The sequence below is a fragment of the Phodopus roborovskii genome, unplaced genomic scaffold, assembly GCF_943737965.1.
Source record: "Phodopus roborovskii unplaced genomic scaffold, PHOROB, whole genome shotgun sequence".
Classification (NCBI taxonomy): Eukaryota; Metazoa; Chordata; class Mammalia; order Rodentia; family Cricetidae; genus Phodopus; species Phodopus roborovskii.
The window spans coordinates 7473610-7491195 of NW_026126603.1; the positions used below are offsets into that span (position 1 = coordinate 7473610).

At 42.3% G+C, this 17586-nt stretch overlaps 2 protein-coding genes across 4 annotated transcripts in view; one reads left to right on the forward strand and one right to left on the reverse strand.

The window, feature by feature from the left end:
• Lsm6 (LSM6 homolog, U6 small nuclear RNA and mRNA degradation associated) overlaps window positions 1–17586 on the forward strand; it is a 355072-nt gene that overhangs the window by 117695 nt on the left and 219791 nt on the right. The window lies entirely within an intron of this gene.
• Slc10a7 (solute carrier family 10 member 7) overlaps window positions 1–17586 on the reverse strand; it is a 219627-nt gene that overhangs the window by 58229 nt on the left and 143812 nt on the right. For both annotated transcript variants that reach the window (XM_051205885.1, XM_051205884.1), the window contains exon 6: window positions 7321–7356. In XM_051205885.1, the coding sequence (XP_051061842.1) occupies window positions 7321–7356 (36 nt within the window). The remainder of the gene's footprint in view (window positions 1–7320; window positions 7357–17586) is intronic.

Genomic DNA, 17586 nt, shown 5'->3' on the forward strand with positions numbered 1-17586 from the left:
AGAAGTGCCCCCACTTACTAATGGAGCGCACCCACTCCACAGCCACAATACAACACAATGTTTCGTCAATCTTGTCTCTTGTATGCTGCTGAATAATGAATAATGTTACTAACAGTGTTAGTGACAGTCACCACGAAGGAAACAAAGACGGGCACATTATAAGTGACACTGGACATAGCCAGGCAGACAGTGTGCTTGACAAGACCTGAAGTGAGCTGGTGATTCTCTGACAAACATCAGACCTTTCCACATACTTCTCATGCTCTTCAAATAAAAAAGTTTCTTTTGGCATAAAATTCATGTAAAAACTATCTCTGTTCTATGAAATGCTCCCTGTTAGGCAATGTGTAAAATATTATATTGTTAATATTTGTGACATGTAAATTATCTATGCATGCATCCCATTTTTTCCCCCTTTTGAACCAAAGCCCCATGAGGCAAGGATCAATGTCTGATTGATCTTTCTAATATTCACAGCATACAGTTAGGTTCTCAAACATCGAGTAAAATAATGGTAGTTTATTTAATATTGAAAAAAAGTGTAATTTACTTTCCCAGTAAGTGAAAGGTATAGTTGTTTGGGTCAGGCTATGACGCTGACCTCCTAATCATTCATTTATCACATAAACCACTCGACTCACCCACCACTCACTCACCACTACTGTTCTCCTTTCAACAGGAATTTATAAAATACTAGGCGTTGGAGATAAGATCACGGACAAGGCATGCAAACTCCTGGCTGGGCAGAAGTTACAATCTATTGGACATTCCCCACGTATAACACTATTTCATAAGGAAAGCCACTAGAAAAGATACTAAGGAGTTTGAGCCCCTGAGTGTGGCCAGCTGGACTGACTGACAGGTTCAATGCCTCCCCACAACTCACCCCAGTTTCTGTCATTAAGTTCTTTAAAAAGCCCCCAGCCTGGCAGCTTGGTGGTACCCATGTCCTGGGACGCCGCCTGGCACATCGGAGCTCTGTGCTTGCTCTCCCCCTCCCCCTTAAGCTCTCACCCTGTGTGGTCCATGTATTTCGTTCTTCAAATTCAGAAGAGAACCCCAAAGCCACTAGCTCTCAGTAGCTTTGGCAGTTGCTTCCTGAGACACTACCACTGAACTCTTGAAAGGGAAGCTCACCAAGAACCCAAGAAAGGCACTGCCACTCTCAAGGACACCCTCAGATTCCTGTAACACAGGATGTATGTTGGTGTAGATCAGGAAATAAATCGCTCTCACTGAAAATATGCCAGATCACTCCCTGAGCAAGCAGATATATTCTTTTATGCAATTAGGAATTAGAAAAAAAAAAAAAAAAAAAACAAAACAAAACAAAAAAAACTTTGGAGTGGTTTCCACTACAGTGGCGACTAAAACCAGATTAAGGTTGTATTCTCTTGGGACTTAAATTTTAAGTGGAAAAGAAAGATACAAAACAAATTAATAAATAAGATGCTATAAAACATGTTATGGTTAAGCTTATAACAAACTTGACTGGGCTAGTGGTTGCCCAAATGACTGATTAAACATTACTTGGGAGAAGAACCTGGATGTTCTGGGACAAATTCACATTCAGTGAGGTAGACTGTGAAGGCCTGTCTTCACAGGTGCAGGTAAGTTGGCAGCAACCAACCACTGAGGTGCCACAATGGGCAGCATCTTATTACTGAGATGCTACAGTGGAGAGCATCCGATCAGTGAGGTGCCACAGCGGGCAGCACCTGGCCCGCTGAGATGCAAATGGAGCAACAAGTACCATTGCTCCCTTGCGCCAGGAAGCCATTTTCTGTTCTTGGAAACAAGGTCTCTTGAATTTGGGCCTCTGTCTATAAGAATCCCAGCACCCACAGCACTTTAGTTCTCAGGATTTGTGACCTGGGGTAGGGTTGAGAGTGACACCATTGGCTCTCACAGTCTGATTGAAGGCTCAGATTGAAGCACACTGCAGCTTCCCTACTTCCAGATGATCACAGCCACCAGCCAGCTCTGATAATAACTCTTGGTGTTCCTCCCAGGCAAAATGGCTATTCCTTGACCTTCTTTATGGATCTCTTAATACTACAATTTCGATAGCTTGATATAACTTGGTGATATTTTTTTTGCTTCCATCCTTACTTTTATCCCCAAGGACTTGCAATAGTCCTTGATGCTGAGCTCTTCCCAAAGAATATTTATGATTTGGACTGGACCAATATGAACACAGTGGATGATGACTGGACCCTGAATTACAGATTCACATAATCAACTATTTATCTATATCTGTGCTTGGATGTTTTGAAGGCAGCTCAATCTAAATGTGCAATATAGCACTTTGGGATTTCCTTCCACATGTCTAGTCCCACACTCTCCCTCATATTATAAACTGTAACTCCAACACTGCAGAGGCTGGGTTCTACTTGATCAAGTTCTGTATTTCAACTACTTCCCACCAGACTCACAGCTACTTTGGTCTAAACTAATAATCTGTCTTGCCTTACAGTGGCCATCCTGTCCCCACCATCATCCTCTCATAACCTATATATTTTCAACCCAGTGTCCAGAATCATCAGGCTGGTGCCCATCTATAACCTCAACACTCAGGGGATTGAGGCAGGACGACAAGGGTTCAAGGTTGGCCTAAGCTACATAGTGAGAGCCTTTCTAGAAAGAAAGGAAAGAAAAAACCCAAACATCAGAGCATGTCAATCCCTTTATCAAAATTATTCTAGTTATTTCCTGTTTCTCTCAAATTAACCTCCAAGTCTTTGGTTTTACATGATTTGGTTTTGGCTATACTGGCGACTCAGAACACAATCTATTTTTTTTTTGTTCAGATACTGCTTTCTCAGTTACTCTGGACTTATTTCTTAGTCCCCTTGTTTTCTTTTCTCTAGCACTCACCACATCACACACACTGCATTTTTACTTAGCTGTTTCTTTCCAGTACAACATAACCACTGTGGCAGTAATAACACCTCTGCTCTGCTTACTGCTCTATCCATGACAGAAGACAGTTCCTGGCACATAAGAATTCAATTTGCATTACTGAATAGGTGATAAGCAGACTTAAATAACATTTCATTATGTAACTACAAGATGGACTGCAAGTGGAATAAGGTGGAGTCTAATTTTTAAAGATATATGTTATATAACCAAGCAATGGCGGTACATGCCTTTAATTCCAGCACTTGGGAGGCAGAGGCAGGATCTCTATGAGTTCGAGGCCAGCCTACTCTATAAAGCTGCACAGAGAAACCCTGTCTCAAAAAACAAAACAAAATAAAAACAATAACAAAAGAAGTATATTATAGAATACATTAGTAGAAATGAATATATAAGAAAAAATTGATAATATAGAAGAAAAGAGGAAATATGCATGAACTATGACATTAAACAGACCACAGGAGGAGTGGGCTTAGGCTGGAGCAAAGACAGTCCATCCACAAACCCAGCAGAAACACAAAGGAGGACTACTGTGACAGGTGCAGCCGGGGTGGGGGGAGCTGATATAATTTCTGTTTTTCATCTCATCTGATTTCCTTTCTGCATTAAGATATATGAAGAGAGGCTTTAGAGATAGGAGATGCTCAGAAGAAAATGTGAAACGATACTCCAAAATCAAAGAGGGAATGTGTCAGGGAAGACCAGAATTGTCAGGCTCACTGACAATTGTCATGAACTCATGTAGAAGCAGTTATCACACTGAAGATGGCTCGAGCATGTTCAGGTACATGGGCAGGACGGTGCAGAGCTGCATGCCAGTAGGACTGGTGAATTGTGGTAAACATAAAGCAGTATGGGGGATGGACAAGAGTGCTGATGTGGTCTGTAACAAAGGGATGAGAACCAGAGAGCGTGAGGCTGAGGGGAGATGAGATGTGAGAGTGTAGTGATGAATGTAGGGTGGGCGCAGTCAGACACACTCTGAAAATGTCCACATAAGGAAACTAGCCACTTCGGTGAGTTTGAAGACTTGGGCATATACCATGCTTACAGAGAGTTATTGGTCAGATAGAAAGCTGAAAACCTTGATGATGAAGGCTCTGCTCCTGGAGTAGCTGGCTGAGGTGTAGGGAAGGTAAACTTGTTGGGCTTGGGGTCTGGAATTTCAAGTTCAGGTTGTTAGAAGGTCACTTATGTGAACTCTGAAAACAGCAGTGAGGAATCCCAACACAGCACAGAGAAGAAAGCAATGCAAAGATGCCAATGCAGTTTGGGCCTGTGAGAAGAACTTAGGGTCCTACAGTTATGACAAAAGGGAGATCAAAGTGTAGATATATGGTGTAGCCTCTAGAAGGAGTAGACAATTATTTGGAAGACATGGGAAATGACCTGGAACAGTGATAAATAGGGTGTAAAGATGCTTTACTCAACTGCAAGGCTCCATGGCAGGAAAAGGTTGCAGCAGAAATATGAGTCAAGGGACAGGTTTCCGTTGCAGCAAGACAGTGAAGGGGATATTCTGCTGTAAGTAATTCAGGGGACTAAGATTTCACTAGAAAATCATATTCCTTAGCAACTGTGTTGGAATACCAAGCAACTTCCATCTTTAAAATATGCTAAGGTAATTTCCATGGTTCTTATTAGTTCATTGGGCGCTTTAACATTCCACAAGCTGGGCAGCTTAAACCGAAAGAAATACTACTTCATTGCTCTGGAGGCTGTGGGTCTGAAATCACATGCAACCATATTTACTCAAAACGTGGCTAGGAATATCCTGTTGTGTCTTCTACTTCCCAAAGACGGCCAGCAGTGCTTGGTGTGCCTTTGGTTGGTAGAATACTGTAATCTCTGCCTCCACTGTCACACGGGGTTCACTCTGTGAAACTTTGTCTCTCTCTCTCTTTTTTTTTTTTTTTTTTTTTTTAATGAGGACACTAATCACATTGGTTAAACCTTAAAGGGCCTACCCTCTTCCAATACGGCCTTATTTGAACTAATTCCATTTGCAATGACTGTTTTCAAATAAGGCCACTTTTGGGTGTGTTGGAGGCTAGGACTTTAACAAATCATCCTGAGAGCAACAACTCAGCCCCTAATACAGGCGGATAAAAAGAATATATAGCTTTTCTGGAATGTGTTTGTATTTCAAATCTCTCAATTCATTGTCCAGCTCAGTAAATAAGACTTGGAACCCAAGTGTTTTACAAATTCTCATTACAAAATGTATGATAACCCAAGCAGACAAAGGGAACATGTGCCATGAACTTGAGCTAGAAGTCAAGTGACACAGAGGCAGCTACTGATGTGGGATGATGTCCTCAACCAACAGGGAGAGCCCGCTGCTCTGAAGGGAAGCATGAGCTTCACTATACTGAGAGTCTCCCATGTTAAGTTATCAAAACAACTTAAGTTCACAGGCTCGCAGTTCTGATTGGAGGAAAGCTGATGTTAAAACACTCATCAGTGAAAAAAATGTCTTGTTATGACATGCAGATGGAGGGGGATGTCTCTTTTGTGTTTTTAATCAAAATAGGACACCACTCATTCCTAGTTGTGGCTGGAACTCTATCCACACACTGTGTGCATGTGTGTGAATGTGCACTGTGGAGGCTGAAGGTCAACCCCAGAGTCATTTGTGCTCTACCATTTTTGCTTTGAGACAGGGTCTTTTATTGTCCCTGGTTTGATCAGGTTGGTTGGCCAGTGAGACTTAGGATGTGCCCTCTGGGCACTGGGATTACAAGCATGTGTCTTCACATCATGTTTTTTACATGTTCTAGGGCTCAGACTCAGGTCCTCATGCTTGCATGGCAAGCACTTTATCATTGACATCACCCCCCCCCACCCCATCCCCAGCTCTTCTCCACTAAGTCACAGGAATAAGATAATGTATAAGACCTAGGCTAGGCAGCCTATTACTGTACATGTGCTAGGTGCTGGGTGCTATACCTGCTCTATGACTCTTAGACTAGGCTGCATTTTCTATCTGCAGAGGGCTCTGGTAAGTTACTCTTGCCAAATCTTGGCCCCAAACACTAATGGATAATTGCAGTTCTTCACATCTAACATGCAGGAAGGCACGCAGCAAGTTGTTTCTTCTGAAGGAATGCAAATGCAAGTGACTCACTGCCCATCCTGATGTGCAGGAGCCCAAATGCACGAGGTTTGTTCTGTAAGGGAAGTAATCTGACTGGATTCTTCTGACCTTGGCAGAGTGCAGCTGGCATTACAGAAGGCAAGGTGAGGCTGTGGCTTATTACTTGAAGGTAATAGCTTTCATGAAAGATGCAGAACCCAACTGTTTGGTAGTATATCTAGCCTTTTCTCCTTCCTACACAGCTGGTAAGGAATAAAGTCCCTCACTCTATTACTCTAATTGAATTCCAACTTGGGTAATTATACTATAATTAAATAAATTTTCCCCATAGTTTTAATTCACTGACAAATAGTGCTAGTCAAACGGCTTCATTTCATTTCCAGACACACATCCCACTACATTTCCTTGATAAGTGGAGTGATTGATATTTGGAAGATGTGTGTGTGTGGAAAAACTGCACAGTTCATAAAATATTTTAGGTATCATTTATGATTACATATGCTTGGCTCAGCATGAGATAACATTAATTTCTATTATAATCTTTCATCTAATTTTTCATACGCTCAGTGCCAAAGGAAATGATACCGTTAATTAGCATTTCTTGTTTGCAGAACAACTTTTGTTGAGTTACCCTGTATCTACTTGTAGTTCTGACCTTTTCCCCCTTATGGGACATGTTGTTGACCCTGAGAGGTGGACTGCATTAGAAGTTTCTGCTAATCTGTAGTTTCCCATTTTACAAGTGGGACTGCTGTGGTAGTACTCCCAGGATTAGGGGGAGAGTTGCAGTAAATGCCAGCTTAGGGATCTCAGCTGCCTCAGATCTCCTAGCTCGAGATTCTTTTACTCAAAAACCATCCAACACTAGCTCACTATTAATCACTTAGCTTTACTAAGGAAAAAATGGTGAGTAGTACATGTGTGATCCACGCCATAGGTCACTGGTCCATGATAATTAATGATTTATCCAGAAGCTGGAAGCTTCATCACTAGGAGCTCATGCTATCCCTGGACTGCAAGGCTGTGGGATTTTCTGTTGTCTCAGGGTGAATACACTGGGCTCTGCTGGGAGTAGGGCTCCAATGCATCTCCAAGCTGTACAAAAGAACCCAGATTTTGGTGTTATTCTAATGGCTGACCTTAAAGGTTTAAAGAAGGCCCTTTTCCCTCATGGTGTGAGGATGCAAATGCAGGGGCCTTGAGCACCAGGAAGGCAACACCACTGAGCCACATCTGTAGCCTGGGAGATGGTGTTTAATAAAGTATATAAAAAAATATATGAAAGGCAATATCAAAATACTCACAAAAAGCAGCAATAGCAGCGGTGTTACAACGATGCCCTGTAAGAAATAGAAGAGATAATGATCATTTGTTGGTCTAGAAAGCATACTTCTTTCTCCCATTTTGGGAGAAATGCTAGTCATCTTCCTCCTGTGTAACAAACTGAGGAGAAAGACGGCTCTCCCACCATCACATCAATGTCACCTTAGTGATTATTCATATAAAGAACATTAAAGTCACAACCACCCAATGCTCCTTAACCCGCCTTTCCTCCATTTAAACCTAAATTCCCTTCCCTGCTGCAGTGTCCCACATGGGTGGGACCTGGTAGTTGACAAGTGCTTTCATTCAGTGCCTTCCACTGTAGGTTGGGTAAAGTGCCCCCTTTTGAGGGAAGACAGGTGGTTTAGCCCCAGTTGGGGTCCTCTCCTGAGCAAAGACCATGTCGGCTGTGATGAATGAGATGTCGCAATTCTGTAATGTGAACTGATCTCCCCTAGGAAATGAGCTGCGATCTCAAAACTCATTTCACTTGATTAGACTCTGTGTCTCCATGGCGGAAGGGAGGTCTTTCATCTAATTCAGCCACACAGGACCACCTCATCCCTCTGCCTCCCCCAGGCAGAAATGAGCAAAAGATTTGTTTTCTTCGATGACAGGGAACAGTTTGAGGCTGTTGTCAATGAGGCAGGATACAAGCTTTGGCTTTCTTTAAAAGTGTGCATTTGAGTTGGGAGTCAACATGACAGGTTTCCCTTGAGAGCAGCAGATGATGATCAGCTTAGTTCTTCCTTCATTTCTCAGAGCATCATCGTCATTTACACAAGAAAAGCATCTCATATTTTTATTAATGCACTCTGTTTGAAACTTTGAAGTTTTAGAGTCTGAATGTGTGTGTGCATGTGCGAGAGACAGAGAGACCTAGGGCTGTCTTTTTCACCCATAAACAGTCCTTTTAATACTTAGGAGGATATGGCATAAGACACTTATACCATGTGAACAATTATTTTTATACAGACTTGTTTTACTCTTAAATAATAGAATGAATATTGTTTATTATGCAAACTAACCAAGTGGCAACAGGGAGCAGGGCAATTTAATCTAAGAGTTATACTTTTAAATCTCTTCATTATAGCATATATTGTGGCTTATGAATTCCATGAGCTTCTTATGAAGCATATTTTGGAGGGCTAGATCTGTCAAGCCAAAATAATTTTAACTTTGAAGGGCTACTGCCTTGGGCTGAGGGTAGGTCTCTGAGTTTGATCCCCAGCACTTTAATAGTAATACCATAATAATATAAAGAAAAGATTACTGTACTTCATGCTTATATTACATTTACTTTGTGTGTGCATGTGTACACACCTCCTACAAGGTCAGAGGATAGCTCATAGAAGCCCACTGTCTCCTACAATGTAGGTCCTGGGGATCAAATTCGGGCCATAAGGTTTTGGCAGCAAGTGCCTTTACTGGCTAAACCATCCCACAGGCCTGAAAAGCTGCTTCTGTCTTTAGTAATTTGGAATATATTTAGAATCTGGGTAGAATTCCAAGCTTCACAAAATACTATAAAAGTGAAAACTATGCAGCTGTTGAGGCACTCAACTTCATGAAAAGTTTTAGAAATGTTTACCAAACATCCACTACAATGACAGCTCTGTGGTCCTTCAGAGCTGATTGAGGGTGAATCCAACATGGCACCTATATCTTAATAGCTAATATAGCTTAGTAGCGCACGTTGGTCTAGGGATAAGTGCTGTACAGAGTGAGCTGTAAAGCTAAATATTCTGATGCAGGAGATGTAGTATGAAAGAGGTGGGTAACTATTTCTCTTTGGGAGATTTTATGATGAAATGGATACTAATGTTGGAGAATTAATGCAAAGTGATCTGGTAGAAGAAAGGGCTAGCCCAGGAAGGGAGAGGCACCCTAAAGCCATGAGAAGTTGAGCAGAAAATTACTGAAGCGTGTGAAGCAGAGCAGGCAGAGACCCATTCGGCAAGGCCTCAGAGGCCCGCTGGTCTCTGAGCAACAGCAAGCTATCCAGGTATAAGGAGCTAATAGTTCAGTACATGGAATGTGGATTTGAATTGGCTTATAACCTAGTGTTTACCTTTGTCCATTAATACACCTAAACAAAATAGGACAGAGACTTGCATTATGTGAATTATGTTTTGTTGCTAGCAGCACTGCTGAGAAACAAAAATGCCATCTGTAATGAGACAAGAAATGTTTTTGTAGGAGAAAGGTTGAGTCACTCTGGTGATACCTGTCTTGTACTAGAGTTGTTTTTCCTGACGGCCATTTCATTTTTCTTTATAATAACCAGATGACAATAGGCTTAGTAAGAACATAAGTCCTGTCAATACTATTTTGCTTCAATACATTCACATATGTTTTAAAGTGTGACCTTCCCCTACTGAAGGGGTTAAGTTTCTCTACATGGGGAAAGAAGAGTTCTGAAAAGCCAAACAACTCAACTCAAGGTCACATAGCAAAGATGGCAGAAGTTGGGTATGAGCAAGCATCATCCAATTCTAAATTCACTGGTCCCCTGAAAGCAGATCCCAACCAGCAACATCACTTTCTGCAAAACCCCACCCATAAAACATGTGTAGCCATATAAACTTTTCCCTAGCTGATGAGTGCCTTCTCAGAGACAATCTCATTCTGGAAAGCTATCTGCAGGCTTCTCGGTGTAGAAACTTCAAATATGCAGTAACCTACACAATGATTTCTTTGCTGTTCTAACAAGGACTAACATTTAGTCTTGAGATAGGCTGGATAGAATGCACCTTGTACGTACTTGCAGTTTAATTATTCCTCATTAGTTTTCAATAAGGGCAGTTCAAGTTTATTAACTAAACTGGATTGATTATTCAACAATGCTGAACACTCTTTTTCAGTTATATTAGGAACTGAGTGGTCTTAATGCCATCGGCTGTGATATAAGCACTATTAAGTTTGAGTGAAGTCATCATATTATTACTAAAAGTTTAACAGCCCATATTTATTAAGTACTCATTTCAAATATTGTGCTAAGAACTTTATCTCTACTATTTTATGAAATTCTCACAACCACCCTATAAGCTCTGCACTATAATATCCTTATATACAAGGTAAGGAGCTGAACCTGGGACAGAGGAATGCTTGGAGGACATCTGTGTCCGTAACTTCAGAGCCCAAACTTTTGAAGGATGATTGTACAGTCTTCAGGGGCCCGAAAGATGGCTGGAGTGTTTGCTCTTTGATGATGCAGGCTCATGGCTTGAGTTCAATGGCTGGAACCCATAAAAAGTAGAAGGAGACAACCAACTCCAAGCCACCCTAGCAATTATAAATTAAATTAAAAAGTAAAACCTTTATAATAAATATTAAGCTATTTCTTTGGAGTTCTATTTTAAGGGTTAAATCAGAAAGGGGCTTAAACTCAATGAGTCTTTTGTTGACATGAACTAAAACATAAAGTGTGCTACTGTATGACTGGCTAATACACTCCTTTAAAGCTCAGGTTTTGCAAATATCAGAAGTAACAAGGGCGGGGGAGAGCGTGCACTCAAAATATGGTAACAAGAACACTAAAAGCTAGAAAGTCAAACATGGATTTACAAGTCTCGATTTAATTTTGTCTCCTTTCTCTTTCCTAAGGAACTCCTGTACAATGGAAAGCCACAGCAGTTCCAGCAGAAGACACTGCCCCTTTTGAAGGGTCAGGGTAATGTCAGTCTCTTGCAGCTGTCTTGTAATGTTTGCTGTCTCCTGGAAAACTTCCCGAACACCCACTCACACCCTTGACATGAGTCACAATGCTAACATATGCTAATGACCACATGGAAAGGGAAGAGAGCATCAAGTCTGCTGATGCCATCCCACCACCTGCAAATAAACAAGGAAGCTGGGTAACAGCAAGGGAACTGGAGTATGCCTCTCTCAGCAATGGGATCCATAAAGAACAACACTGAAGAAAACTCTCATCCCATCTTTAACAGAAAACCTCATGAAGAGGTTTTGCTGCAACAGCTACAGTTACTGATGTCTGAGGCCATCCCTAGTCCTCCACTGCATAACTTGATTGCACAGAATGACAGGAGGTCGTCAGATTTGCAAAAGACCACTTGAGCTGCGTGGCTGTGTCTTGACCAAGGAACCCCCTGCCTCACCCCTGGTGTGTGTGTGTGTGTGTGTGTGTGTGTGTGTGTGTGTGTGTGTGTGTGTGTTTGTGTTGAGACATGGTTTCTCTGTGCAGCCTTGGCTATCCTGGAACTTGCTTTGTAGACTAGGCTGGCCTCAAACTCACAGAGATCCACCTGCCTCTGCCTCCCAAGTGCCAAGGCAGGAAACATTTTCTTAAACTAACACCAAACCATCAACATAGCTGTCTATCTCCCCTTGCAGCAATCCAGGGGAAGGTCCTTTAACTGACCCATGCATGGTGTAAAAAAACACCTGGCCTCCTTAGCTTTTTCCTCTGGCGATACTTCAGATTTAATGCTGCTGGTAGCATTAAGTCTCCCCTAGTGTCAAAGTCCTTGGCTCCTACTACTCTTCCTCATAGGCCCATTCTGAACCTTCTTCTAAATGTCCTCTCACCAAGATGCATTCAGAGATGGATGGACTGCATAACAGAAATGCCCTGAGGGTTGGACAGATGGTTCAGAGGTTAAGAGCACTGGCTGCTCTTCCAGAGGTCTCGAGTTCAATTTTCAGCAACCACATGGTGGCTCACAACCATCTGTAATGAGATTTGGTGTCCTCTTCTGGCAAGTAGGCATACATGCAGGCAGCATGCTGTATACATACTAAATAAATAAATCTTTTTTTTTTTTTTTTAATCCTGATTTGTAGAAATGAGATAGGAAGGGAGCACCCGTGTTTGTAGTGTGAAGCTGGAACACAATGGCCAACCCAACCCAAGGATTCCATAGCTACCTGGACAGATAGCTAGGAAAAGTTCACCCTTCAGGAACAAGATTATGGCAAGACACTTTGTGGTTCTAGCCAACAAATTTAAAGCCTTATGTTAAAAAACGGCAGCGTGGACAGTTCTTAAGGCACCTAAACTTAAACAAAATGGGCAGGGTATGCAATCAGCAATATATTGATGCTACAAACATCGACAACAAAGCACATGAGTTCTTTAAGGAAAAAGAGCCTTGTGTGGAGGTGCGTGTCTGTAATCACAACACTCTGATAGTGAGGACAGCCAGGATAAATGAGACCCTGTTCCCCCCAAACCAACAAACCAGACAATCAAACAACAATGATGATGATTATCACATAACCGAGAAGGAATGACAAATGACAAGCAACTATAACAATGCTATAGCACACAAAACCAAAATCTCAGAAAGTTCTGAAAGGACTCAGTCAGGGTGAGGAGGCAAAGAAGGAGGGGAGAGGAGGGCAGGGGAGGGCAGGAGAGGGGACAAGAACCTGTAGACACTCAAACTGAGGAGCACAGTGGGCAGTGCAATTGGGAAGGAAGAACTTGAAAACCCAAAGACACGGAAAGGTCTAGTAATCAATTCATGGTGGACTTTGGGCTTCCGATCAGTGATGGGACACCACAAGAAGAGTCTGTGCAGTCATGAGTGTGGGACAGGAATCTGGTGGTAGCATGGTGACAGCTGAGAAGAGAGAAGTGGAGAAAACCGGCCACACTCGAGGCAGAAGTTGATGTGAGCTAAAGGGGTAGAATTTTAGAGATGGAGACAAAGACAAAAGATGGGGGAAGTTCTTGAAGATAGGTGTGTGTGTGTGTGTGTGTGTGTGTGTGCATACATACTGTGGAATAATCCTTCTGTACACTGTGTGAATATATGTCACTGTGATTGGTAATAAACAAGCTGACTGGCCAATAGCTGAACAGGATACAGTTAGGTGGGAGAGCCAGACTGAGGATGATGGTATAAGGAAGGGCAGAGTCAGATGAGAATATGAATGTGCCATACTGAGAAAAGGTACCAAGCCACGTAGCAAGGCATAGATAAGAAATATGAATTAATTAAAACATAAGAGCCAGTTAGTTATGAGCCTGACGTATTGGCCGATCATTTATAATTAATATAAGCCTCAGTGTATTTATTTGAGAGCTTCTGCAGGACAGGAAAACTACAGGTGGATGGATGGGTGAATTAGATGAGTGTAGAGTGACAGGGAGGGAGGGAAGGAGGGGGTAGGAAAGGAAGGAGGGAGGGAGGGAAGGAGAGAGGGAAGGGGAGGAAAGGAAGGAAGGAAGGAAGGAAGGAGGGGGGGATGAGGGAGGGAAATTCCTTAGTTTTCTGAATTAGGTGACTCTTGACCAAACAGGATATCACAGAGCTGATTACTCAGCCAAGATGGTCCTGGAGATGAATAGTCTCACTTTACATGGGCAAGACAAGTGTGAGGAGTCCACAAGGTTCCCGCTGGAGATGCAGCAGGTGGCTATTTGGGCCCAGAGTTGACTGTTGCATCAGGACTGTGGACACACATGACTAAGGAGAAGCTAAAGCATAAGAATGTGGGCAGAAGCAATGCACTATAATGACTGGTGAGATAATTAAAGAGGGAGGGGACTAAGGGCAGAGAAGGGAAGAAGGGAGCAAAGCAGGGGGAAGGGAGAGAGGGAATTAATAGGACAGAGTTTCCCAACTCTTGTAAGAACCAAGACTCTTGGGTCTGAGGCAAATGCTTCTGCCACTCAGCAAGTAACTGAAGCAGGTGCTGGTACCATTCTCCTCATCCCCACCTGCAGCAGGTGGCCAGCAGGTGGCAGATGCTAGGGCTGATGCCTGCCTGGGCCTTGGGTCTCACTGCAGGAAAGAATAATGTCTCAAAAAGGAACATATCTTTTATAGTGAATAGAAGGCAGCCTAATCAAACAGCCTGGAAAAGGTCATAAAGAGAAGGGGAGGGGGGTGACAGTACTCCGAAAATAGACTAAAACACAAGACAGAGCTGTCTTCCAACAGAGCATGACCCCAGTAACTTAGTCAACACTGGGTCAACTAAACACACAAGCTACCAAGCTTGCTATCATAATCTTCAAATATAATCATAGGGCTAATAACCTTGAACAAGAAAAGGGTAACCAGATAATCACTTTGTAAAGATCAAACAAAACAAAAAACCTTCCTTGAAGATGACATTGATTCTTGGACACTATTAATCAAATAAAGTAAGATTCTGATCAATGGAACTAATGTCCAACTCAGTTTCCTCTTTTGCTTTTTAAAATGGATGGACTTGCTAAATGTCCTTTTGAAATCTAGACCCTTGATAGACTGGAATGTGGTCTCAGGACTGGCAGCAACAGGCTATTCCCCAGGCCAATTATTTCATAACCTTCATTTTGGCAATCTTCCTGGGTAGTATGTAGGTGAGATACAGAGTGAATGAGTGGGTTTAGAACCTAGAGCAGAAGCTGTGTTGGGCTGGATAATTATCTGATGCTTCCCTGCTGGAATCACTCCACTTGGCTGTTGTACCTGGAAAACAGCCAGGACGTTGACAGGTAAACAAACAGGGATGGCCACAGGTGCCCCGTAGGCGATGACTGGCAGATCTCTGTGCCTTAGCGTTGCTCTCACTTAACAACTGTATTTCATAAGAGAAGTGCAGTAGGCGATTCTCTCTAACAACCTGGGTTTCAGTGGAGCCGTGTTAACCCCTGGAACACCACAGCACACTCCTCTGTAACTCCATATCAGCCACTACATGATTAATTGAGTCTTGATCGTCCTCCAGAAGGACATCAAGCGACTTGATAGTAGTGTATGTGCTCCACTCCCTTCTTTGGTGTGCAGTGACATCTGCACACCTTCAGCTGATGACTCTGCCCCTCTTCTGTCAGGGATGTTGATTCAGAAATCACAAATGTCATGATGAGGTCATCCGTCTGAGCCAGCAGACAAAGCCTGCTTATCTTGGGACAATGTCCCTTTTCCAGTGTTGACTTCAGTATTTGTGATCCACATACGCTCTCCTTGTTAAGGATGATGTGGAGAGGAGTGGGGAGGGGAAGCATCAAATGTTGAACTAGACAAACTGAATTTAGAATCCTAATACTCAGAGTTGCAAAGCAGCTAAAGTACAAACCCAGAAAGGAAAAATATGTATGTTACTGGTTACCACCACATAATGATAGATATGATTCCGACATAATTCCTCTTCCTCTTTTAGCTTTTTTTTTTTTTTTTTTCCTATGAAGCAAACTTGCTATGCAGCCAAGGCTGGCCTTGAACATCCCATCTCCCGGTGTCTACCTCCTAAGTATTGGAATAAGAGATAAATGCCACCATGTTTGGTTTTCTTTTTACTTTTAAAGTGAATAATTAATTCTTCCCTCTGGTCATGGGAACTCACCATCCTATATGAAATAGTTAGCTGCTTTTCTATGCAGATTAAGAGTGACAAAAACAACTGAGGTACAATTAATGCACACAACAAGATTTTTTGTGTTTTCCAAGGAAAATCCATGTAAATTATCTGTACATTTGCAGATTTCAAACACAACAAGTAAACCCAAAAAAGAAATGTCTTAAAATTTCTTATCTATATGCAACAGGCAGTGGGAAGAATAGAGCGAAGGGTTGCTTTCTGAGATTTCACTATACATGCACAGGTTTCTAAGGCTAAGACAAGATCTTAGAGTCAAACGTTCATTTTGGCCTACAGGCCTCCTCTGTGGGCACATGGCTGTAATGGGGTGGGAGGTTAGTAGTATACTTTCCCTGGGACTACCACAACAGTCTGTCCATTATTAGCACAGCAAACACTATGCACAAGAAGCCCAGCTTCCTAATGTCAAGAGGTTGATTCCACCCAACCCAACGGTTGGACAAAGCTCACCCGGCCTGAAACACATCTGTAGGAGCTTGTGGAGCCTCTTGGTTTAGAGTCATTGCTTTAGTAGTGTCTTAAGGATTCTATTATTATGAAGAGACACCATTAACTGCAGCAACTCTTACTAAAGAAAACATTTAACTGGGCTGGCTTACAGTATCAGTGGCTTAGTCCATTATCATCATGGTGGGACATGGTGGTGTGCAGGCAGATACCTAATAAGAAGACACTATGGTGGTGGACAGGTAGCTGAGAGTCCTACATCTGGATTGGCAAGCAATGGGAAAACAAAGAGACACTGGGGCTGGCTTGAGCATTTGAAACTACAAAGCCCACCCCCAATGACACACTTCCTGCAACAAGTGCATACCTCCTACTAGTGTCAGTGCCTGGTGACCAAGCATTCAAATGTATGGGCCTATAGGGGCCACTTCTATTCAAACTACCACAAGTGAGTAGCAACTACTACCAAGAAACCAACAGCCAGAATTTACTGAGAAACATTATATAGTAGGAACTGTGTTAAATGCTTTTCAAATATTATTTCATTTAAAGTCCAAGGAAGAAACATGACTATAAGTTTACAAATGAGAAACATGGGGCATACAGAGAGCATGGCTAACCACAGGTACGTGGAGGGACAGACTTCAGGAAAGGAATCACATAACAGCTGAAAGATCAAGAGGTGACCCAAAGAAAGGGAGAAAAGAGGTGTGTGTGTGTGTGGGGGGTAAACAAAGGAGAAAATAAGAACTTAAAAGAGAGTATAGTCAAGAAATGGGCTGTGCTGGGCAGTGGTGGCCCATGTCTTTAATCCCAGCACTTGGGAGGCAGAAGCAAGCAGATCTCTGTGAGTTCCAGGACAGCCAGAGCTATTTTACAGAGAAACTCTGTCTCAAACAACAACAACAGCAAAGATACAGGATTGTAAGATAGCAATACAAATCTAATTTCATATATTATATAAATATGTGTGTGTGTTCTCCTGTAAAAGACATTTTAATAACAATGTACTAAATAACTCTTAGGTCACTGGAGTAACACTAGATCTTTATTTCCCCTGGCTTAAATGATAACATGTTTGTTTACTACTCAAATCATGGGCAATCATTGGCATTTTCAAAAGAACAGTGCCTGGCTGATATGAGGCACTTAAGAAATATTTTGCAGGACCGATGGATGAATGAGTGGATGGATGGATGGGTGGATGGATGGATGGATGGGTGGGTGGGTGGGTAGCTGGGTGAGCGGGTGGGTGGGTGGATGTGTGTCCACACATGCTTCTCTTGGGGAGCAGCTTGTCCACCCAATGAGAAGACACCATCTTAAGTGCTTTAAAATTAATGCATTTGTAATAATGACGAATCAGTTGACACAAAAGGAAAGTGTGTGTGTTAAACTATAAACTATTCTATAGTTTTTATACATGTAACTCATGCAGACAGTCCTTAAACACACTTAGG